At 37.3% G+C, this 25,986-nt stretch overlaps 1 protein-coding gene across 8 annotated transcripts in view; it reads right to left on the reverse strand.

Annotated features, from left to right (window-relative positions):
* TBC1D5 (TBC1 domain family member 5) overlaps positions 1 to 25,986 on the reverse strand; it is a 318,053-nt gene that overhangs the window by 16,342 nt on the left and 275,725 nt on the right. For 6 of the 8 annotated variants that reach the window (XM_077176555.1, XM_077176560.1, XM_077176562.1 and 3 more), the window contains 2 exons: positions 12,316 to 12,348; positions 8,427 to 8,526 (listed from right to left, as the gene is read on the reverse strand). In XM_077176555.1, the coding sequence (XP_077032670.1) occupies positions 8,427 to 8,526; positions 12,316 to 12,348 (133 nt within the window). The remainder of the gene's footprint in view (positions 1 to 8,426; positions 8,527 to 12,315; positions 12,349 to 25,986) is intronic. The other 2 variants (XM_077176564.1, XM_077176561.1) reach the window with 1 other exon arrangement.

A 25,986-nucleotide genomic window follows, 5' to 3' on the forward strand; every position in this document is an offset into this window, starting at 1 on the left:
GCTCCTGATCAATGACTTGTGAACAAGCAACAGGGCCAGAATCATGTTAAATTGACTTTTTTCACCCTTGTTTTCACTACTGAGAAGAGAGCTCAAACTCAGAATGCAAAAGTACCATCTCACTTCCATCGTAGGCAGGAGCAAGGAGAGAACTGAGGCTATTACTACACCTCTTCATTTTCCAAAACAGAAAAGCCAAAAGTGTTCCTATATAAGTCAAGGTGCAGCCAACTCTCCAGACTCATATTCCAGTACTGTTGTATGATTGTCTTTATGAAATCAGGGTTTACAGAAAACGTTTCCAACACTTCCTGCACAATATACTAGTGACAGCAAGACTGCCTTTTCAAGAACATTAAGGGGCTAGGAGGACAGACTGGGACTTAAGCTTCTGATAATCAATCCTTCTCTCTTTTCACAATAAATACTGCTTTCCTACCTGAATTTGGTCTGATGAGCACAAAAATGAACTCTACACCTTAACACTGGTTTGTGGCCTTTCTAGAAAGACTATGTTGTATGGCATAGTGATATTGCTGTTTAATAATGCAACTCAGGATATTTCCAACTACTGCATTTTCCTTCCAGCATTAAAAATACAAATGAGAGGAGTTAAATTCCCTTCTAAAACAATAGTGTTTGTGATCTAAGTGTTGATGAAGGCAACACTGCTAAGTAGACTTTCATTTACCTCACTGTGAATGCCAACACTTCTAGTAACAATCACACATCATATTAAAAACACCACTTAGCAACATTTGAGACTTAAAGAACTTAAGATCCTAAAAATCTGAAATTATCTGTGAAACACTGCATTCTTCATGTCATTTATTTGAATATAAATGATTTATACAGTGTTGAATATAAGTGATGTATTTATACTTCTGATTCACGTGTTGTGCAGAGCACCAACACTTCATCAATATTTGAAGTGTGGTAATGCTTGTGACATCACAGAAACAGTAGTAAAAAGTTACCAATCATCAACCCAAAGTAGGGCACAGATGTACAAAGAAGGAGATTGGTAGGGTCATGAAGTAATTTTGTCCATCTCTTGCTCAAAGACACAATCAATTCTTAGCTGTGAACTTTAATTTACACACAGTAAGCAGATTATGCTTAACATATACCTTATATCTGTATATTTATGCAAATAATGGGGAAACTAACAATTTAGTTCTACAACAATTTTGCTTCAGCTAAGGTTTTACTTCCTTAAAGTTGGAACTGGAAGAGAAACCACTGCCTAAGGGGAGGGGAGTGGAGCGGAGGAGTGGAGGAGAGGAGAGGAGAGGAGAGGAGAGGAGAGGAGAGGAGAGGAGAGGAGAGGAGAGGAGAGGAGAGGAGAGGAGAGGAGAGGAGAGGAGAGGAGAGGAGAGGAGAGGAGAGGAGAGGAGAGGAGAGGAGAGGAGAGGAGAGGAGAGGAGAGGAGAGGGTGGATTGTCAGTGTACTTCAGTATAAGAGAGATGCTCACTGAGCAGCAGGGAGGAAGCAACGGGAATTCACTGAAAGTTGCAAGGAAAGCTGTTAACTGGGTAATGAGGGGCTGTGTAAGCTTCATTATTTTAATCTCCTTTTCAGTCAGACTACTGGGATGAAAGCATCTGTAGGTGCCTACCACAGCTGCACTTTCAGGACTGGCACAGTTGTTATAGAAAGAAAGGAGGCTTGCTCTGAACCAGTTGTTTCTGACCTTAAAAGCTACCCTTAAGTGACAAAAAGGTGGTTAAAATCCATGGAACATGAAGAATTACACTTTTATTCTTCATATGTTAAAAAAAAAAATAATTATATATATATGTATCTGTAAAATGACCAGAAGTGACAGTCTGAAAGTAAGTCTGTACAACAAATATTTGTTGTATACTATGCTATGCAACAAATACTTATTTCCCAGTAAGCATTCCTACATTTGATTTAATAAATTTGCTAATGTTCTTTCTTTATATGCTGTTTTTGTAGGTTATTTTACACCATTATTCTGAACCAAATACAGCAATCCCTTAGACTCATGGGCCTGTGTTTGATGTGGCCTTTTATACTGATAGCATTTCTAATCACACTGGATTTATAAACCATGGATTATTTTATTTATGTCCCAAGCATAAGAGAACTCATTTAATGCATTTACTTCCTCAACAAATGCTGAAGTATTTCATTTCAGCACAGGGCAGCAAAATAATTTCCATTTCATTTTATCCTTACAAAAATGTCATAACCTTTCATCTCATCACATGACACATAAAACAAGAATTCAGTACTATCTTGCATACATTTAACAAGCACTGTGTCCAGATCTATATTGGGCAGTATGTCAATCCCTAAATACTGAGCATTAAATCAACTTCCTCCTCTCCTTTCCCCATTGTAAATGATCCTTAAAATGAAATGCATCCTTATAACAATTGCACTGACTGATAAAAGAGGAAGGAATTAAATCAGTCTAATTAAACCTTTAAAAGTGCTATTTCACACAACTAAAATTATATTAGCAGCTATATCCTGTAAGTTTTTATTTCTTTATTTTAGTATTTTTTTCTTCCTTGCTCATGGTGTTTGCGATAATCACAGTAAAAAGGTGGCTTTGAACTGTTTTTAATAAGTCTTCCAAATAATATTTGTCTGGAAGATGTCAGGAAGTGCTAGTGAATATACAAGTGCCAGCACTATTTGATGTTTGTGGCAGGGATGTCCTGTGATCCCATCCAAAGAACTCTCAAAAGATTGGTTTTCATTTTTCTTGCTACCATGATACCATAATTTCTGGGCATTTTGTAAATACATGCAGTTTTTTACAGGCTACCTATGAAAGCTGAAAGCTGACATGCCATCCCAAAGGCAGGATGCTGGTGGTGTTTAGAAGGATGGGAGATGAAAACTTCCCTTTTTCCACGTCCCTTCCATAATCCACAATGGAGGGGCAGAGATGTACTGGAATACTGGTGAAGGACATAGCAACATATTACAGATAGCAGGAGTGAAATTGGAAAATGCACCACTAGCAAAAGCCAACAGCCCTGGATGGGAAGCTCAGAGAAGGATTTATTTGCTTTGGCTTAGTGAAGCCATGATGCTTTACTAGATGTGGGTCAGACCGAAGAGGTTTTTGTGATGTTGCCTCCAAGACAAGAAGTGATTTAAAGACCTGGATATTGAGCAACATATTTCTGAGACACACCTGAATCTCCCTCTGGCAGCTGGTTCAAGTTAAGCAGTAACAGTATGAAGGTGAAATTAATACAACCAGGCAGACTTATGTTTCCTTGGTATAACTGGGTACCTTTGCACATATTTCTAGGGTGTTGTGCAGAACCCTGTGAGCTAACTCTGCAGAACTGGTATGAATCCTCAGGGTTTATTAGCTGAGGCTCTGTGAAGAAGGAAAGCAGCTAAATTGCTTCTGAATTTCAGCTAGCTGGGGAAGCAACCTTCTGCATTTACATAGTGCTGCCCTTAAGCAAAAGCAAGTGGGGAATGACCTTAGTTTCTCTACTTTTATAACCTAATAAATTGCCCATCAAAAAAAATAGTTTCTATATAAAGATCTCCATATCCAAGTTAATACTGAACCAATGTTCCTTTAAATTGCTTCTCATGAGAAGGACTTCCTGTGCTACTTGTGTAATTACTTGGAAAACTTTCCCACACTTGGAGGTCCAAAACCATGTTGGAAACAAATGGTAGCTTCTTCTGTCTGAGATAGTGGTGATGGATTGGTTCCTGTCCCATATAAAGAGACAGCACATTGAAATTCAGCACTTTTCTTTCTGGAGCAAAACTGGAAGGTTAATATAGAACCTCCACAATCTCTCATACTGGTACTTGCCTATGGAGGGGGAGGGCTGATACCTCTCCAGGGCTTTAATTCACTTTTTTGTTAAGAAGCTGCACTTTAATTGTGTGCCAGTGTGGACATGGTCCAAACCCTAAAGATATTAGAATAGCAGATGGTGTCAGATGACAGTGTCATTAGCTGGTGTCACCTGAACTGCCACCTAACAGGCTTGAGCCTGGGATGTAACAAAGCTTTGTTCTTTGAGACACTCCAGACATGTTGAAAAAACACATCAAACTCATTCCCATGTCCAATGTGAAGGACAAGGGAGGAATCTTCCAGCAGATACTATAAGGCCCTTTGAGTGCTGTTTGTGTGCATGTCTCTTAGACATGTTTTTCATTATCTACTCTAAGACATCGTACAGATGTCACATTTACCAGTTACCAGGAAAAAAATCTTTTTCTCAATGCACTTGCTAGCTTGATGCTTTTATTTTCACATAGTGCAAGAAAGGAGGAAACAATCAAAATTCTTCAAAAAAGAAGTAACATTATGACAGGTAATAAAATTGTAATACTTAAATGGTGTATTATAGCTTTCTGAATTATTGAGCCTTGAGGAATTTATGTGCACTAACAGTAGAGTATCTCCCAGAAAGAAAAATGCTTAAGAATATTACCATATTTCTGAAATCACCAATGACAATATTATTTCCTGAAAAAGGCTAGTGCTTGTGAAAAAGTAACATCAAGAAAGTGTATCTGTGATGATGCTGGAGCAGTGATAGCTATGGCAACTATCCTTTTCCACTACGAGCTGAGTAATATTCTGCATTTATTTTGTGAACAAAGCCACTTGACAGGTTTACAAGTTTGGATGTATCTTCATTTCAATAATGGAAAAATTGAACACAGGATTTGTTTTTTTTGAAAGCTATGACAAACTTGTGAAAATAGGTGGGAGAAACAGTAAAATCTACTGCCCTGTATTGCCATTTTACATACCTAAATTTTGACATTTGTCCTTGGAGGTGTTAAAAGGAATTTCCCGAGCAGTACTCCAGTGGTTAAGGGAGAGAGGGAAGAAAAGTAAAGCTCTTTTAATGCACAACCCTAAGATGGAGAACAAGATCACAAAATGACTTTCCTCCATTTTAATAATGAACCCCCTATTTCTAATTTCTACCCATAGCACTAAGTAGCAATATTTCAGAACCATCATTCATTGCCATGGTAACATGCCCCGATATTACAAGCAGTTAATTATGTCGTTGCCATGTTGTAGACTGTGGGGTTTATTTACAGAAGGAGATAAACATTTAATGAAAGCATCTCTGAACATATGAACAAAATAAAAACTGCCATTCTGTCCCTCATACTCAAAACAGCATAGATAATTTTATGGTTATTTTGATAATTTCTCAGCTACAACACATCATCTCGGTAATGAAGTAACTGCATCTGACTGTCATCTGGATTTCCCTCATAAGGGAAAGAACCTGAGAAAAGACAGCCAAAAAATCCTCAACTGTCTCATTATAAGCCATGAGAAGAATATTCTGTAATTGTTTGATATTGTGATAATTTTGTGGCAAATGATCACTGGATATGCATTTTTATAAGCCCGAATTAACATTTTTTGTTATAACGTGACCGGCAAATGCAATGCATCCTACAAGAAAAAGACTATTGGTTGAGTAATAATGTCTGAAAAGGCAGGTTTACAGCATCAATCTAAAAAAAGGGAGGTTTTTAACAATAAGCACTTAATGAAATTTAAAAGGCAGGCCCAACTGCTTGACTGACGTATTCATAATTCACAGAAATGTTGTCTAACTCTTTGCTAAAAGAATTAGTTCTGTAAGACTCCCCAACTTTTATATATTTGCACGTTTTTATCAAGTTTAGACAACCATTAAATATATGATGGTTATATCTGCAGTTAGAAGGGCAGAAGAAAACTGAGTACATCAGAGTTACCTGAATTATTCAGCTAAAATGCCAAATGGCAAGAAGTGAATTTTAATATTGTCAAATACAAGGAACACAGGCGGAAATAAACATTTCCTGATTTTACCCACAGGATAAATGCCTCTGTTTAGAAAGCTGTGATTCACTAAATTTTAAAGGTCATAACATATTATCACCTCAAACTATCACTGTATCAGAGAGCCCTAATGTGATGCTGCATTACAAATGTTTAAAAAGAGCAATGCCACAGGAGAGTAGAGAGATGACCTTCCCTGTGCTCAGTATCCACTTTCCTGGGCCCAGTGCTGGTACAGCATGTCCTGATACAATTAACCCACTTGAAAAGACATACGAAAATCCTGAAGAATTTAAACGAAGACCACAAAAATGATCTGGTCTAAAAAGTAACTCACACAAAATAAAATGTAGTGTTCTACTAAGCGAAGACAGTGCTGAGAGATTACTTTATTGCTGCATATAGGTAAGTTAAATGAGGATTTTCAACTTTGTTATTAAAAATGCTACACGAGCCAATAGCTGGGTGATGAAGTCAGAAAAAATCAGCCCAAGAGGAAGAAATAATATCCTTGAAGTTAAGTGTTTGACAGTTTACAAGAGGAGTGATATAACTCATCTGCTCTGCAGTTTCTGAAACAAAGCCATTTTCATGGGTAAATGGATACCTGGGGGACAATGAGATGTAGGAGCCCCTGCTAACTTTTCCCTTTAGAAATAACCAGATATGCTCTTGGGTTTTATTTTGCTGCCCTTCTCTGAAGCCCTGAGCAGTGTATGGACTCTGGAAATATTCCTCAGGGGGTGTTCTATGATGCACCAGAGAATTCATTTTCTAGCACAGCCTACTGGGATTTTCCACATCAGCAAGAATTGTGGTGGTTTTTTTTTCCTCCTGCCTTCATGTGGATCATCTGCTGGCTGATTTGGGCATACCCAAACTCATAAATTTGCTACAAGTGTAGAGGCTGTGAAGGTTGGCGGTGTCTCTGCCTCTCTTGTGCTGTTTATCACTTGTAACTGTTAATCTCTATAGTATATAAACACACCAGTGTAAGACAAGTTTACAAAGTTAATAGTCCATGATGTTGACAAGACATGCAGGAATATTGTGAAGAAGTACAGGGAGTAGACATGGAAGAGACTAGGCTGGCAGGCTCTGAGAGTGTTGCAGGGGTGTCACAATATAGCCAGGACACCCCACAGCCAAAGCACTATGTGGGATGGCTTTCCTGGTCCTGTGAGGGTAACAAACCACTCCACAGTGCTTCTGGGAGACCACTGGCCCTAAATGCTTTTATTTCCAATATGTTTGGGAAAAAGAATTTAACTCCTAGATACAATCACAGATCATATGCTTTCAGTTCATGAATCCAGTGCTGAAAGGCAGACTGCTTCAAGGAGCTTTGTCTGGGTTTATTCTGATTCCTGGTGCAGCTATAGTTTGGTGAAATGTTTATGCTTGGAACTGATACCCTTGCTAAACACTCCTTGTCTTCTTTCCCAGAGGAAAGAAACTTCAGTTTTTCTTCTTGACACAGCAATCTTTTCCCCATCATTTCAGTAGCTAATAATTTATCCCTTTGCTTGCTTCTAATCTCATCATTAGTCATGTGCCTTCACAAAAGCAATACAATACATCAGACTAAAGCTGTCAGGGTTAGAGGTTTAGACTTGGCTTTTCAAGGCTGTAATTCCCAACTTTCAAGCAATACAATATTTATAACTTTTCCTAGCTTTGTAACAGTGGCTAGTAAAACACCCACATGAAAGAAAATACAATTATAATATGGTTATCACATTTGAACTTTCTGGCCTGACACACTTAGATACCACATGCTTAGTTCTACCTACTGAAATCTTCAACTTTAATTTATTTTGCTCAAATATTGCAGGCCATAAATAAATCTTAAAATTATTGCAGTTTTGCCCTGATTTCTCAACAATGGTGCTTTTTCACATAACTAAATATACCAACATTTAGAGTTCAGCTCAACATCGTTTAAAACCACCACTTTTATCAAAACTTGGTTAAAAATATTTATGCTTGATGTGAGAAATTTTTTTGTTTACTTTCTCTTGTAAGATTTGTCTTGGCAATATGTAGGCAGAATTTCAGACTGGAGTATTTGCAGATTCTGTTCCCAATGTATTGACTTTTATCTTACTATATTTCTTCTGTTCTGAGAAAAATATCAAACTATCCAGCCTACAGTAACATTTTAACATATCAAAGGTAAGCGTAGATTATAAAAATGTTACATTTAATGGAAGTATATGAAAATTATACAACTATTACTACACACATCAAGTATCACTGTGGGACTGTTGCTGCAAGTGGACTTCAAGTCTGTAAGTTCACATGGTTTGAGCTCCAACAAGTCTCTTATAATACAAGAAATCAAAGACATCTGTGCTAAAATGCCTCTACTTCTTATTAGTATCATCAGTGGCTATCCTACTCCCAAGTTTAAAAGTGTGACAGAATAAAGATACAGAGGCTGGCAGCATCTGATACAACAACTGAGTACATCAATTCAATCTTTATCATGGCTTATAAAATAATATGCACTGTACTACATAAATATTGTTTTAGTTCTAATACAAACACTGAAAGAGCCTTTGCAAAGATTTACAGGTTAATTCAAGGTACTGCACTTACCAAGATGCGTGTTCATCATCTTTGCACAATATTTACACATGGCTTCCAAATCGTTTAGCTGTCCTTGTAGGAATGAAATCTGGGCCTCTAATTCCTCCTCCTACAATGAAGAGATTATTAGCATTAAAACCCCCAAAACTTCTATAATGCAGACTAAAAGTAGCAGGTTAATGCTTGACATGCTTAGACCTCTTTTAACTTTTTCTATTCCTTTGTTCTTGGAAAATTTTGTTACCTCGTGGAAATAGGGTTTGGTTTTAATCTCTCAGTGTTTAATAGTACTACTCTTTTTTTTTTTTTTCCTAAGGAATTAAATAAAAATCTATCTACATTGATCTCAGAAAGGTTAATGATTCAGGATTCTTTTATAGACCAGCTACCTGGTTTCACTTGTGCAAACACAGTACCACAGCACTGGCTGAAAAAACTCAACAAATGTGAAAAATTTTAATTTCTTTTAGAGTAATTTCCTCAGCTATTCCTTCAAAACCCTTTTTTTATTTTGAATTTCAAGAGACATATTTCATGAGACCTAGGATTGCATCTCGAGGATGCATTACTGCCATATATTTTGGCACACTTATTTTTGTAATCATCCATCATCCTCTATCTGTATTTAATCCCTACACTTGTCTTCACAGCCAACTTCACTTTTAGACACCATCATACAAAATATTTAAGTGAAAACTATTTTTAACACACATAGTATAAAGCAGTTACTCTAAATTATCAAGTTAAGGTTAAAAAAATATGCATCAAGTATAATTTAAAATAGGAATTAAAAAAATTGATTTTAAAGCCCAAGAGAAGCATTAGTACCCAGCTATGGATACATGCCCTGTCTAAGCAATGGGAACTACCTCAGCTAAGAATTCCTCTTTGAATGTGTTTGTTTGCTGGTTTACAAATCCATCCAGTCTTGACTTTGAAGACCATACTACAGAGGAAGGTCACCACTCCTTTGGAAAAATTCCTTCAAAGCTAAGTCATAAACAGTATTAAGCAGGCTTTTGTTTAAGTATGCAATTGAATTAAAGATACTTTCAGAGAAAGCCAAAGTAACTTTTAGCCTCCTGTTTTTCTTTGGAGCTTTGCAGTTCTATCACAGTCTTGTTTGATGGAGATCACGGAGCATTAGAGAGAGAATTACTTTTCAAATGAAAAAAAAACCCAAAACTGATCAGCAAGTATAAATAGAATGAGTCAGTCTTGATTTAAAGGTATAAGTGATATTAATCTCCATCAGAAACAAAGTCAGAACCAAGTAAAGGAAACTTTGCACTAATATATCATAAATCCAAAAGCATTGATGAATAAAAAGCAACATAACTGTAGCATTATCACTTTATCACTTTTTGCCTACACACCTTTTCCTTGCACCTAATAGATATGAAATATTTTTCCTTGCTATTTCTTTATATTATATACTCTCACCTTTTTCTTCTTATCCTCATACTTTGACCACTTAGACCTCAAAGGGATTTTTGCCAATTTAGAATTGCTGAGTGACCTCATTCAAAGTCTGCAGTTCTGTCACGGCCTGTACAAGCATATCTGCATTGACATTTCTATTCAAGAGATGTTCCTGCAGAGGACCTTTTCTAGTACAAACAGCTATTGACTGCAAGAAATAATCTACCATAAATTTTAAACTACCATTGGCACTGCGAGTGCAGCTGTAAGATAGGGAAAAGTGAAAATATTTGAGTATTCTACTATAAAATAACACAATCAAATTCTAAAATCATTAGCCAGTAATTGAACCCCAGTTTATCTCCTACAGGTGAATAAGAAAATTTAACTTCTTGTAATAATATTTCTATGTCTCCTAGACTATTTTTTTTTTTTATTTGTAGTTGGGAACTGCAATAAATTGATCGTGAAATGCTTTTGGACAGCTGAATCCATCCAAACAGAGTCTGAAACTGACCTTTTCAGTTATACAACAGTACCTCTTCTCTTGGCAAGTGAGAGCAGCGCTGATTAAACTACATCCCCTGTTCTTTCCGCTCGCTAGGAACCAGCATGGGGAGGAGCAGTGTTCAGCTGACCCAGCAGGCACAAAGCAGGGAACTGTGGTCAGGGAGTCACAGACAGTGCAGGAGGTCTCCTTTCCAAGTGGGAAATCTTGCACAAGGCTAAATGAACTTTGTAGTTCCTCACTTATTTGGCAGCTGTGGGAAGGGCACCAAGGAGTGCAATGGGATGGGCAAACAGGCAAGACATTGAACTTGGCACTTGACAGACAAGAGACCCAGGGCTGTTTGCACAATTAGACAACACCCAAATGGTGATGACTTGCAACAAGTAACCTCAACTTCTGCTGTCACCAGCGGTGCTGTAACAACCTCAGTGCACACTCTGAGAGTGAGATTCCTGACGGGGACTTTGCTCTGTTGTGGTTCCACAGCAGTAGGTGAGGAGTTGTAAGAAGAGGCAGGTGTGTTTATTGCATTGGGGTGACTGACAAGATTGACATTGATTGACATTGATTGACAAGATCTTTCCAGGTGTAAAACTTTATGCAACAGAAAGGAAAGGTGCAACTGAGGAAAGATAGAGTGGGAAGAAGGAATGCACTGATATGAGGGACGGAACTGTGAACTTGTGACTTCTGGCAGCAGAAGGGTAAGAACAAGCTCCCTCAGAGGAAGAATTCAGGCTGGACACTTTATCAGAGCACTACCAAGGGAAAGTGATGAGTGACAGTGTGTGGCTGGTGACTCTTCAAGCCTGACTTGTGACCTAGGGAGGTTTCTTGATTGTTTGGAGCCTTCCTTTGCGGTGTTACAAAAAACTGTTTGGGGTCACCTAATGTTCTGACTTTTTTCCTGCTTATTCATGCATTCACCAAAGACAGGGTCATGTGAAATCATTTTAGTTCAAAAGTGACTGTAGGGCTCCTGAGCAAGGGTGAAGGGGATAGGAACCCCTCTGGTGTTTCTCTTCAATCCTATGGAAAAAGGGAAAAGCCTGGAGAGCAGCAGGTGTACAAGGGAGCCCACATATTATTACATACTTGCTGGCATTAGCTGGGCTTCAACTATTTTGCTTGTGGCTCCCAGTATGACGAGGACAGACAACTTAGAGAACAGGTCTACCTGGCAAAGATGGGGAAGAAATCTTTGTGAACAGACTTGCTAATCTAGGGGGGAGGACTTTGCCACAATACAGGGACCTAACCCAGATATACATGAAGAGCTGGCACATACAGACGGGGTAGGCAGAAGGTCCACTCGGCTAATTAACGAGCTTCTTAATGAACTGAAATGGGAAAAGCACATATGGAGGTGGAAATGGTGGAAATGGAGAGCACATGTGTGGAAACAATGGCAGGAAACAAAGGACAGGCACACAATCATTGTTTGGGCACATGAACAAAACTAGGAAGGACAAAACCCCATCTGGAGCAAAAATTAATGGGGGACATTAAGGGGTAACAAGAAGTAATCTTATACGTATGCAGAGCAGCAAAAGGAGATTCAAGGAAAATGGTCTATTGCTAACTAACGGAGATAAGACAATGACACACGGTACAGAAAAGGCTGCAGCACTTGAATCCATTTTTGGAAGTCACTTAGGCCAACTCTCTTCCCAGACCCCCACATGTACTCTTTGGGGAGGAGAGGAATGGCTGTGGAGGGGGGAAGGGCATAAGATGGGGAATACCTGAAGAAGCAGTGTGTGTTCAAGCACATGGGACCACATGGGATACACTTATGGGAGCTGAAAAAACTGACAGGGTGATTGCAACACCACTGGCTACCACTTGTGAAAAATCACTGCTATTACAGAACATCCTTGATGACTGCAGAAAGGTTAATTTTACACACATACTTAACAAGAGTCAGGTGGGGTATCTAAGGAACTATACAATGGCTGGCCTCACCTTAGTCCTTGGAAAAATCGCGGAGCATGTCCTCTTGGAATCAATATCCAACATGTAAAGGACAAGACAATAATCAAGAAAAGTCAACAAGGATTTACCAAGAGCAAATCATGCTTGACCAACCTGGTTGCCCACTATGACAAAATGACTGAGCATGCAGATGAAGGGAGGGAAGTGAATGCAATGGAGTTTTACTGTAGTTAGGCTTTTGACACATTTCCAAAAGCGTTGTCACTTATAACATGATGAAGTATGGGCTTATTGAAAGGACTGTAGGTAGGCTGGATTGTTCAGAATCCCAAGCTTAAAGAACAGAGTCAATAGCTTGATGTCCAGTTGATGTTTGGAAATGAGTACAAAGGGACTGTTATGAAGACACTGTTCGGTTTCTTCATCAATAGCTCAGATAAAGAGACAGAATCTACTCAGTAGATTTTCAGAAGATACAAAACTGGGAGGTGTGGCTGCTGTTCTGACTGGTGGAACTTCAACTCACAAACACCATGAGACACAGGAAGCCTAGGCAAGAGAAGCCTTTCTGAGGTTTCTGTTTTAGAAATTTTTGTAAGCGCAAAATTCTGCACCTGAGAAGAAAAATCCCAATGCACCACTGCAGACAGGGAAGGAACTTTTTGTTTCAGATCTGCTGAAAAGGAAATGGAGGCTACAGCAGCTGTTGAGCCACTAAGAGATAAGTTCTCTTATAATGAATAATGTAAACAGTTGCACTGAGCTACATTATGAGCAATGTGGTCAGCAGATCCAGGAAAGCCATCACACCCCTTTCTACTCAGTGCCTGTGAGCCCTTGCCTTTAATAACACTTTGGGCCTGCAGTTCAAAGACATTGAAAACTGGAGAGGACCCAGTGCAGGGCTGCTGAGAAGCCTACAGGTCTGGAGGAGAGGCTGAAGGAGCAGTGCTTGTTTATCTTGGTGAAGAGGAGCTCAAGGGGTATCTACTGGGAGCCTGTAACTACAAGAAGTGACAAAGATGATGGACTCAAACTCTTCACAGATGATACAGAAGGCACTGTGGCCCCAAACTGCCCCTTGGAAGGCTCAAATTGGTCATCAGGAAAATATTCTTCATTAGAGGAGCAGTGCAGCACTGGAAGAGATTACAGAGGAGGTAGATTCTATTTAAAGTCACTGACCTGACCCAGTGCTAGTGATTGTCTGTTCCAAGTAGCAGCTTAAGCAGAAGTCTCTTCTATACAACATTTCTAAGACTAATCTTTTCACAGTGCCTTTCAAAGATTGCTCTGTACAGGTAAGCCGCTAAATCATAAATCCCCTCAGGAAAAATGACCTTTTTCAGTATTCTAACATCAAATTTTTTAGCAGTATTAGATGAAACAACTGATTTATGGCCAGCATAGTGCAGATGCTCTCATACCCACTGCACTTTCCTCTAAGTGCAACTTTTCATTGTGCTAGCAAAATGAGTAGCCTGGATACCATTTTTATTTTGTGTACATATAGCAGTGTAGATTTGACCTCTCTTATGCATGAACAGAGACTTATAAATTCTTTGAACAGGCCAAACCTAAGTCAGGAGAAGTCCAGTAGGGTCTGGACCAACCTTTCAGCTGAAACTGCCCCTTCAGCTGGCCTGACACACACAGCACCTGAAACACGTGAATGATTCCAACTCATTCAACCAAAATACAAAATCAGTGTCAATTTACCAAACAACATGTTCTGTAAAGCTCAATATTTTCTAATACTGGGAGCTGCATTATGAGGAAGAGAAGCAAATCAAGCAGCAAATAAAACTAAGGAATCACTGCATCAGACATGGGAGACCAAGATCTGCAAATTGACATATGCAATCTTGCAGAAAAACAACTTAATACTTTCTGAAAATTCAGCTCCAGGGTTCTTAAAAAACTATGAAACACCTTCAACCTTGCAGATGATGTAGAACCTTACAGATAACCATTAACATCTGGAACTTAACAGGAGAATGAAAAGGAAGTAATTTATTTGTGATACTACATCGATTTACATTTCACTAACAATATTAAGCAGACTAGAATTTATAGATCCAGTCAAATCAAGATTCTATTTGAGTGCCTTCATATACACATCTCTTGACTATTTTCCTAGTTTTGCAAGACTGAATCTGCAAAAAACTTGACTTACATTTATGTTTCTCATATTTCTCTTTCTTCTTATCCACATACAGAACTTTGCTTATATTGTTACATTTCCTTTTTTTTCCTTTTGCCATGAGAACTAACTCCTTTATGATTAATTTTTTGACATTTCTTTGCTATTTCCCCTCCGTTCTATGCAGTTCTGGTACTCTCCATTTGTCCAAAGCTTGTTCTTTTGTTTTTTATTACCCTTCCTTTCATCTATCTTCTCACCTTTACAAAGAGAGCTATGGAAATAAATTTTTATATCCTTCCTTTTCTCCTGAGCTCATAATGAGATCAGCAATGCTTCCCCATGCCCCATTTTCCATCAAATTTTACTGCATCAGGAAAAAAAAAGAAAAGTGGTCAGTATAGTAAAGAACAGAAACTTTTACACTTTTGGCATTGTAATCCTTTCCCTTTACAGCTCATGGCTTTACATGCTGCAATATGGTTTGCAGACATGGGTAGGGGCACTGGAATTTGGTATCCTTTACAAGGTCTGATGACCTACAGTTTTGGAAGGAAGCCACTCTTTCTTAAAATTGCTTTTATCAGTTTAAACAAATTTTCTCCCAAATATATGATGTGTAGAATTATGGAAAATGGATAAAAACAAACACAGAAAATCAGGACTGTAATGCCTTTCTTTCACAATACCATTTAGTTTTCAGTCTTGCTATTCAGGAGATGAAAGAAAAATTGTACTTTTGTGTGTTTAACCCAAGTAGAAAAGTCAACGAAAAGCAAACTCTGTTGTCAAAGCTTACAACAATGTATGTCCAAGCATTTCATTCATGAATGCTCAGAATGGCAGAATTCTATTCATCTTAAATTTGAATTCTGAATAAGAATTAACTTGGCAGCACCATCAAGTGCTAAGTGCTGTGGAAAAGAAACTATCTTCAAAGAAAAGAGTATTTAAAGGTATTTTAGGTATTTAAGCACTAATGCTGAAATTTAAAACATAAAAAAAACCCCAAACCATTGACAGAACTGAGCTGGCAGAAAAGCTCAGTCTTCCTGGGGTCTGTTCTGATGCCGGTCAATAATGGGTTGGGTGAAATGTGGAGAAAACAGAATGTCATGACATAAACATGGAACAGTACTGCCCAGAATACTCTTCCAGACTATACAGATTTGGACAGCAGTGATGTCCTGAGCTCGAGGTGGTGTGGGGTTTTTTTTGTTTGCTTGTTTGTTTTTTCCTGTAGTTAATAGCTACTTTTCTTATATTAAATTGCCCAGTTACATTTTCAGTTTTTTCAGTATTCATAGTAAGAGCACTCAGGAAACATCCCATAGCTCTTGGCAAATTGGCAGGGCAAATTAGAAAATAATTTTGATGAGGTTTCAAAACATTTAGAGGAAAATAATGGGAAAAACGAGATTGATATATGGAAATCCTAAAGTTAGGAACTCACTAAGAGTCTTACCAGTACTGACATTCTTATTCATAAATTATACACAGAGTATACTTTTTAGATGCCAGTAGCAGTTTACAAGTCAAACAAGACTCAGATGCGAGGCATAAATTGCTTTCTCATTTGATTTTAAGCAAATTCCCCTGAAGTCAAAAGCAGTGGTTACTCCTTCCATTTTGTGGGAGTTTCACTTATTTCATTTTCTAATCCAAGAATTAAATACAAGATTTAACCTTATAATCTTGAATCTCTGACAGTTGAATGTTGGTTGACACCCCCATAATTTTTTTATATTCTGTGCCAGCCACAGAATAGTGTACAGCATATGGTGACATTTAAACCAGAAACCCCTGTTTCTGAGCACTGAATTAAATATAGTGGAACTTCACCCAAGCTTTTAATTTATTTTATTTATGAATTTAACCTGTTATTAAACTGTATCACTCACAGTCCCAAGGCCTTGCTCTGCTGGGTGCTGTACAAACATAAAGACAAATCCCACTTCTCTGAAGGACTTCATGGTGTAAGCCAAGAGACAACAGATGGCTGGAGACACACATATGGGGAGGACATGGAAACAATATGGCTATATTAGTCAGTCTTCTAGACATGGCTTCAGCATGGAGCCAAACTCTTGTTGATGAAAAGGTAGAATTTTTGAGAGAGTTTTCATAAAGCATTTATTTTGCAGATGTTTAGAGAAAGTTTCTTCTGTGTGAAAGGGGCTATGAAATTATTAGGTGAAAGTGCACTAACCACATCAGAATCAGACATGAAATGCAGCTTGTTACTTTTATATTGAAAATTTTGGCATTTGTAATATTTTTGAACAAAATGAAATTTTGTGAATATTAATATATTATCCAGGGAGGACATAAAGAATTTCAGATACTGCCTTCATGTACTAATTCCTGCAGAAGTAGAGGTTAAGTATTGATTTCCTGTGCTGAACCATTGTTTGACAGTATTTATCTATGTGATAATTGAAATATCCCCACACTTAATATATTTCCAAATAACTCATGTTTTGTGTTCTTTACATTTTCACAACTGCCTAGTTTTTTATTATTTTGAATATGCTTTCATAAATGTTAAACATTTTAAGCACAGTACTTTCAGCTAAGTTTTACAAGCTTGTGTTTTTCTCCTTTATACTGCATGTGCAGCAAACATGAACCCTGTTTTTATTTTATACCTTTAACTCCTGCTTATGCTTTTTTTTACACCATTTTAACTCCGACTGCTATTCCATTGTGGTATGAGATAGTTTATGTACACATGCATTTCTTCCTTTTTTTCTTATATATTCTTCAAAATTTCTTTTAATTTCACTAGTGTTGTGCAGTGCTAGTAAGCACAGTTGCTTAGACTTTATACTTTCTGATAGTTACATACCTATTTCAGTGCTTTTCTAGATCAAAACCCTTAAAGCACAAACAGCTTCTCTGTCATATTAGAGAAACCTTTTATTTTTAATCTCTTTTCTACTTTGACTTATTATTTTGACCTGTTGCTTTCCAATTTTGCTTTCTGGTAGTACTGTATATCTCAAAATATATCAGAGGACATCTGAGTAAGCACAAATGAATTAGGCAAACAGTAATCCAAGAAGTCCAGGTTCCAAACTTAGTGCTATCAAAGTTAAAACATTTCAGGGTACAATGCAACATCTTCTGCTCAAAGGAGTAAATTCAGCAGAGCAATTATCTGTTTTAGAAATGGAAACAGAACTGCCACTGCCAAATATTTTGTGAACACATATTTGTGGCAACCCTCTGAAAGGAGTGGGGTGAATACAGCTGAGAAAAAATAAGGAAATAAAAGAAAAAAATGAAGGAAAGGTCAACAAAATATCCACTGTACCTCCAAGGAGCCAAGCTAAATCAGGTTATATACCAACACAACAACAAATTATTTGGTTCAGAGGGGTCAGATTGAAAACAATGATCAAAGACAAGAAAGGAATTTTATAATACAGATAAAAATGTTCAAGTAGAATGAGACCAAGACAAACTTGGCAATAAATTAAAATGCTAGCAGGCATTCACCTGCAAAGGCACATATTTTTGGCATTAATACAATCCTTACTTCCTGTGTGTGCTCTTTTAAACAACACAGTAAGGGATTGCATCTCATGATGCTTCAACAAGCTATGCACACATAAACAGAACCAAAAAATTATAATAAAGGAATAAAAGAATAAGAATTTCTGTATAAGAATTTCTGCCTTCAAAATAGAGACCAAGCCCCAACAAAACTGAAAGGGGCTGCAACTTGGATCCTGTATAACTAATAACCCAGGAAGTCTCTTCCAACATCCAAATTTCTAGCATTCTAGAGTTAGCATTTGTTGAGGACACCCACACTTTCAAAAAGCAAGAAAAATTATTATTTTACTGCATTATGCGTCTGTAGCTTTTTTGAAATATAAGAAACAAGAATTTGTGGTCAATTATTTCTCTTCCAAAGTGGAATAACCATCCTCTTCCTTGCCCCCTAGTTTTAGTAGTTTACATGTTCATTGATTATTCTTTACATATAAACAGTATTTATTTACCATCCATATTTATTTATAAAGTCTACTAAGATTGGTGAACTTGAGGCAAAATAGCTATTTTATTGCATTGATGTATGATTATCAATTAATTTGATTTGCTGTCTCTTTAAAAAAAGCTAAAACTATATAGAAATTTGGAAGAAAATGAAAGGGGGTGCCTCAGAGAATCTCCCTACAACCTGAAAGATATATTTAATTTCAATTAAAGTCCTGAAAATAGCTGAAACTCTGTCTAACAGCTTCTAATCACCAGGTCCTGCTGTTGAATTTCCATCTTAAACAGTTCAAAGTCAATTTGCCAGCTCAGTTTCCACATCCCACCTTGCCTGGAGATGTTAGTGGCAGAGGACCATGGGCTTGGGAATTTTCCAAAGCAGCTCCCACTGTTGAACCTATTCTTGGAACAAGTTCCAGGTGCACCAGCCTCACTGTTCAGAGCTAGAAACCAGCAACTGTACTACTGGAGTATGAGAAGAATTGTTTTCATCTAACCTGGGTACATTTTCCTCTTAAAAATATTCTGCTTCTGTGGTCAGACAATTTTTCCTTAGCAGGAAGATGGGGAAGGATAAATACGACTAATGGAGAAAGCTCCTGCCCAGAGACAAAAAAAGCGGGGATGGAAAGAAATCTCTTTTGCAAACAGACACAAGACATGGGGGACTTATCTACCTGCTGCTTGCACAAGTCCACCTGCTGGCACTGCACTCTGGGACTGCCAAGAGACAGTTTAAAAATGAAACCCATTAAAAATCAGCAAGATCCATGGAAATGCAAAAAGTTGGGCATAACTCGTTGTGGATGGGTAGGCACTGAACAGCTGAGTATGTATGAATAGGTGGTATTCCACTTGGTAAGGGAATAGATAAGAAGAGAAAGAGCTGTAGGGTACTAGAAATTATCCATTTGAACAGGAATGCTGATAAAAGGCTTCTCTCACTGCTGCTGTTGAGATTGTTGACTTAAGAATATTGGAAAATTTCTTCATAAATAATAAAAGGCATACATTAATTTAGATGGTATGGCTGTAAGCATTTTGGAAATAGTTATAAATAAACACAGAGGCAAATGAGAATCCCATATCTTCCATTATGTTTCACTATGACATCTGAGGGACTTTCTGCCCATGTTACACACATTGCTGGCCTTTAAGACTGCATAAGTCCACTGTGGCAAATGTAAGAGAAATGAGAAAGGGAAACACTAACATATTTACTTGAACCTTACTGAAAGAGTTGATAAGTTGTTATGTACTTACATAATTATGCTTCTTGATTTTGCTGCCTGAATAAGCTTTTTAATACACACAGTTCAACATAAACAGTCCTTTATGAAGGCCTCCCAAAGCACACCCTTTGTTAAGCTCATACTCGTTTAAATTCTTTTTAAGCATGAATTGCAAAAATAGTTTCACTAAATCTTCCTCTGGTTAGGCTGGATGTATTTGATCTTTGCTATGATTCCTAACATGACTGAGGATGTAGACCAGAGGAGGATTATTTATTTAAGGGTTTTAGAATCTCTAATTTTTCAGAGTTTAAGGAAGGTAAAACTTAAGTATAGTGATTATGTAGGGGCTATAAATATACACCACTTATACCACATTGTTAAAATAACAGAAGTACAAGTCTTGTTGTTTTCATAGGGAATTGTTTGATTTAACAAAACACAGACAAAAATAAGAATCAAGCTATTAAATGCATAGCCACAACCTATTCCAGTGGGGAAGAAAATCTTCCAAACACAGAAACCTTTTCCGCCCAAAAAACTCCCAAATAAAACAACAGCCTGGTTTAGAGGCATGTGTCTCATCCAGATCCATGTTTTTGTTGAGAGTTCAGTGCAGGTCTCTCAGCTCTGCACAGAAATGGACAGTAATTTCATGCTGTTATTAAAAGAACAGGATGAAGAGACAGAATTCGCACTGAAAAGGAAAATGGGGCAGCTCAAGCTACCAACACAGAATTTCTGATATGTTTTTCTTTCCCACTGGAATGCTGAAACATTAACTTCATGATTAATGTATGGAAAGAGGATGGACAGAGCAAGTCCTGTACCTCTGCTGGTACCATGATTGCTGTGAAGTGTCACACTTGTGTCCTCAATCACTTTGATCCTTTTGTAAACATTGATGATGGTCTCATCCATTCACAATTTTTGTAATTTTGAAATTCTTTCTGACAGTTTCAAAGTGCTGCCCAATAATTTTTAATGTTCTTACTGCCTTTTTTCAAGTGGCATCATTCTGCTTCTGTGCAGAAGTTACTGGAAAATATTATTCACCTACATGTATCTGAATCTTTTTTACCAGAGAAAGATAAGTTTGCACTGACATTTTTAAAATATTCCAAATGGCCCCACAGGTCTGTTCTCTATATGTGTTTATTGCTCGTAATATGACATAAAAAGCACTGCAGAGCCTCTTGGGTTTTTTATTCATTTTTTTTCCTAAGCAATTAACTTCCTGTTTTTATCACAGTACAGTTTCTTTTCCCTGAAATTAATCACTCCAAAAAAGATAAGGAGCTCTAGGATTCAAAGTTGCCACTCATGCATACAGCTGTTGCTTTACTAAATTATAAGAAACTTGCAAGTATTTCAAATAGAAACTATAAAAGGCAATTTATTTTTTCTTCTACTGTTTTCAGCTCTTTAATTTGAGTTACAGGATGTCATGTAAGCTAGAGGAAGGCAACCGAGAAAAGAACCATAGTTCCAAAATATCTCAGAGGTTTTTCTATGAACTCTGTTCATGTGACCTGTCAGCATCTGAAATTTAATATTCTTTTCATCTAACCCTAAAATTAGACAGGCACTGGAATATTAAATAAGTTGCATTTTTTTTTCTGTCGGAATTGGCCTGTCACATCAGAATAAGGAAGACATATGTCCTCCACTATAAACTACAGTCAAAACATTAAGGCACTAAAGTATTTTAAACTTAATGGCATTGAGAGTAATCAACATGTCATTAACCTCAGGCGTAACAAATCCAATATACTGATCAAGAATTGGCTGATGTACACAGACTAACTTATTCTGGGCACATTTTATGATGCTTAACAAAAAAAGGACATTTCATCATAGCATTTGTACTTCCAAATAAATGTTTGGCATTGGTAAGTCAGAACTCACAAGTATTTTGCTTAAAACATTCTAAAAAAAGTAAAAAAGTAACAGTGAGGGAAAAGATATATGGTAATAAAAACCATCTCCAAGATGTGTACCATGCACAAAAGGCATGCTCTTGTTCAGAGGAATTTTTGCATACATGGTTTTTTTTGTGTGGTTTTCTAGTATTTATCTTCTTATCTTGTTGGTTTTCATATACCACCTCTACTTGTATGCCTTAACTGAGGCTCTTAAATCACTTAAGCAGATGCCTATTTAATTGAAAATAATGGCATACATTAATTTTCTAACCTGTAGGGGTACTCATAACTAACTCCAAATCAGTCAGACTAGCTACGTAAATTACAGACAGTAACAGTTGTTTATACACGCTTGTGGGGACAATAGCATATGTTGTCAAATTTGATTTAATTAAAAAGTCTGTGCCATCAGAACCAGCATAATGCATGACACTTCTGTTCAGGATATTTTTGTGAAGAAATGAGGATTCTGACTGACCATGTTTGCAAATTATTTTAGTAAAGAAAATAAACTGCTCCAGATTTTCCTTAGAAATGTTTCCTTCTTGGGAACTTTTTAACTAATGTATTTTCCAAATGGGTAATTTGATTTTTCTTAAGCTGAAACCTTTTATGTAGAAATTTACTTATTAAAACACAAAGTTTTTCCAAATCAAAACTTTATTTTCAGTCAAATCCACATTTTCCTAATTTTTTTTTTTGTTTTAAAGAAAGTTTTAAAAATGTTTATATTGTTTGACTCAGAAGTTTCCTCTCTGGCACATCTCTATGTCTGAAAGCAATTTACACAATATTCTGCCAGAAACTGGGATCAGCCAACCATATTTGCCAGAATCAATGTCTAAGCAGTTTTGCTATTTGCTAAAAAGAGGGGTAGACTTTCTTTAATGATTTATGAGTCATAAATGAAACATAATGAGAAATAAATGGACCACAAATTCACCTTTTTTCACAACTCCACCGAAAAGTAGAGGGCAGTAGGCATGCTGGGAGAGGGAATTTTGTAGGATTTTATTTCAGCAAGACTGAGCCATTCAGAAGATAGTGGACACTACAGTGCATTGCAGGTTAAAAATTCCTGTATTTGTTTACAGGAAGACAGCTCCAGAAACTGCTGCTTAAGTTATTCCTGTCAGAAAGCCACAAAGGATACAAAGGAGCAGGGAACCTCTCAACGCTGGGCACAAAACAGGCTTCCAAACCCTTTTGGTGGACCTCACATTAACATACAGCTTTGTGCCACTACTCAACAGTAATGTCAAAAACATCAGCATGCCATGGGCTGCCAAAACATGAACTGATATTGTGCATTCACCCCTGAGGCTCTAGATTCATTTCATTTCAAACAGGGGACATCTGTTTCTGGTAACAGAAATAAATCACTCCACTGATCTTTGCATCTGAGGGGAAATAAATACGTAGAAGAATAAATACAACCCAAATGTTACTAACTTTTAGAAAGCCTTAGTATGAGAAATGGACACATTTTAGTCCTGGAGGCAATGAAACAAGTTAAGGAACAATTTTGATTCCAACTCTCACAGATAAAGCTCAATTTGTTGGACTGGCTTTAGGAAAGAAAGAATTTAGACATGTCACATTCCTCTGTGAGTGTTTATGCTCTCACAGAATCCCAGAACGGCTGAGGTTGAAAGGGATCTCAGAAGCTCATCTTGCCTAAGCCCACGCTCAAGAAGGGCCACCAAGCATAGCTGGCTGCCTAGGATTAGTGTCCAGATGGCTTCTGAATATCTCCAAGCATGGAGAGTCTACAATCTGCCTGGGCAACCTATGCCAGAGCTCAGCTGCTCTCAAGAGAAAAAAGAAAGAAAGTTTCCTTGATGATCAGACAGAGCCTCTTGTGTTGCAGCTGGTGCCCATTGCCTCTGGTCCTGTCACTGGGCACCACTGAAAAGAGCCTGGCTCTGTTCTCTTTATAGCCTCCCTCCAGATACTGATACACACAGGAGAGATCCCCTCTGAGCCTTCTCTTTTCCAGGCTGATCAGTCCCAGCTTGCTCAGCCCTTCCTCACAGGAGAGATGCTCCAGCCCCTTCATCACCTTTGTGGCCCTTTGCTGGACTTCCTGCAGTATGCCCAAATCTCTCTTGTGCTGGGGAGCCCAGCGCTGGACACAGCACTCCAGGTGGCAATCTGTGACAATGACATTCCTGTCCATCCCATGACACCATTACAGTAATGTCCTCTGGTCTGTCAAAATCACTTATTTTAACTGCATGTTAAAGGATATATTTTTATGTATGCATTCAATTTCCACTTTGCTTGGAAAAAGAGTGTATTAGAGATACAAGGATGAAAAGAAAATGGATTATCTTTCATCTGCCACACCAAGAATAACTGATTTTAAAACCATCTTTTTATGAAGAGATTGATGCATGGCAATGCTTCAACAAAGGTAATTTCCCTAATACTTAACAACATAATTTGTATAATTATAAGATTAAAAATGTAAAGCAGTTCAGTTTGATAAATAAAATAATGTGGATCCATTATATTTTCAAGCCTTGTGCTTCCAGAAAACAGCTGTAGATGAAGCAATTGTTCAACTTGAGACTACTGATGCAACTACTTTGGGACCTCAGGAAAAACTCTTTGGGGTCTTCTACTCTATGTGGAAAATGAAGTATCATGAAATTTACAGGAAAAGAAAAACCAACATTTTTTTGTGCAACAGAAAATAGATTTAAACAAAGCTTTTCCTCTTGGATCTGCTACAAATTCTGTTTGCCTATATTAAGGGTCAGTCCAAAACAGAACCCAAGGAAATGGATTTTGATAACCTAAAACCTTTTCCAGCTATTTAATCATAAAATGCTAAAATATAAATGACATATCACAGTTTAAAGAATTATTTTGGAAATTTATGCCCTGATTTATCATGATTAACAACAATCCACTAAAAATTATCAGAATGACAACAAATCTGTTATAATGCATAATTCTTTATCCAAAATTCTTCATGAAAGCACTAATATAATAGCCCAAATTTGGGCTATTATTTACCTGAAAGAAACATGTTACTAATAAATGGATTTTAACTAAGTATGAATATATAATGGTAAATTCTCCTGTCTTCTGCTAGAGAACTAAGGAGGAATTATTCTTCAACTCTACTGGTGCAAAACCCCCAAGTTCTGATCTGGATAAAAGTTGCAAATGAAAGCTGTATTTAGATCTTGTTAAGCCACATAAAAAGAAAAGTTCAATACTGCTGTATTTATTTTTCTTCAACTCACGAGGACAAGCAGAAAGAAATTAAATTGTTGTTTTAGCTTTAAATTAAATTCAACATGTTTTAAATGGTCACAAACCAAAATTATAGCTTCTTGTTGACTAACCACAAAACACAGCTTTTCTTTAGACAGCAGTAAAACATTTGGAACAGAATTAAACACTCTCATTCAGTGAACTAAAACTGAACAAAGTTGCACAAAGTTGTGCATTTCATTAGAATGTTTTGAATATCAAACTGAAAACATGATGTGACTATTAATAAAGATTCTTCTGTTTAGAGTAAAAAGCACTGAGAAGTTCAGATGAAATTTCAGTGCAATCTGAACACCTGAAGAATGCTGTAACAGAAATTTGGCTATTACAATTCCTACATGTTGAAATCAATAGGCAGTTATATGAGCCTACATTTCTGAAAAAAGAATTGAGAAAACCACTGCGCCCTCACCTTACAAAAAATACAACTTATTACATCTACTATGTAACTGTTTTCTAGTCAGCAGAGAGACAAAGGGAAATATGTATAGAGAATAAACAAAAATCCTCATGTTCCATGGCATACCTAGTTTATTGAAGTAGTGCTCCTAAAATATCTTGGATGGGATGAGAATTTCTTTGGAACATACCCATGATAAGAGCTGATTTTCTTGGATGAGAACAATCTGTTTAAATACTAGCTTCTTGTGACCAAATGGAAGGTCAGAGCTGCACAAGAAATAGAACTGTGACTGCAGACTACAGATGCTACAGACACTGGGAAACCTCTAATGTATTAAGGAATTTCAGGGACAACAGATGGACATGTTTGGATCTGCTGAGCATTCAAGCTTCCCACTGAACTGTTTATTAACTTCAGCAAAAGTCTAAGAAAGCAAAAAATCTTACAGGACTTCTCTCGTCTTTCTCAGAGGCAACAGGCACTTGCACAGTTTCATTTCAGGCAGGGTAAGGGGATGGAAGCCATTATGGGATGGAAGCCATAGTGGAGATGTCACTCAAGACAAAAAGTGGAAATGGCTTATTTCTGCTTTGGCCATTAATGCGTGCTTAGGGAAACATTTCCAAGTGCAAGTGCCCAATGTATGGAAGAAATGAGTGTCTCTAACAAGTAAGTTAATGCAGTGTGACATTAAAATAGGTCAAA

Source organism: Agelaius phoeniceus, chromosome 1, assembly GCF_051311805.1.
Source record: "Agelaius phoeniceus isolate bAgePho1 chromosome 1, bAgePho1.hap1, whole genome shotgun sequence".
NCBI lineage: Eukaryota > Metazoa > Chordata > Aves > Passeriformes > Icteridae > Agelaius > Agelaius phoeniceus.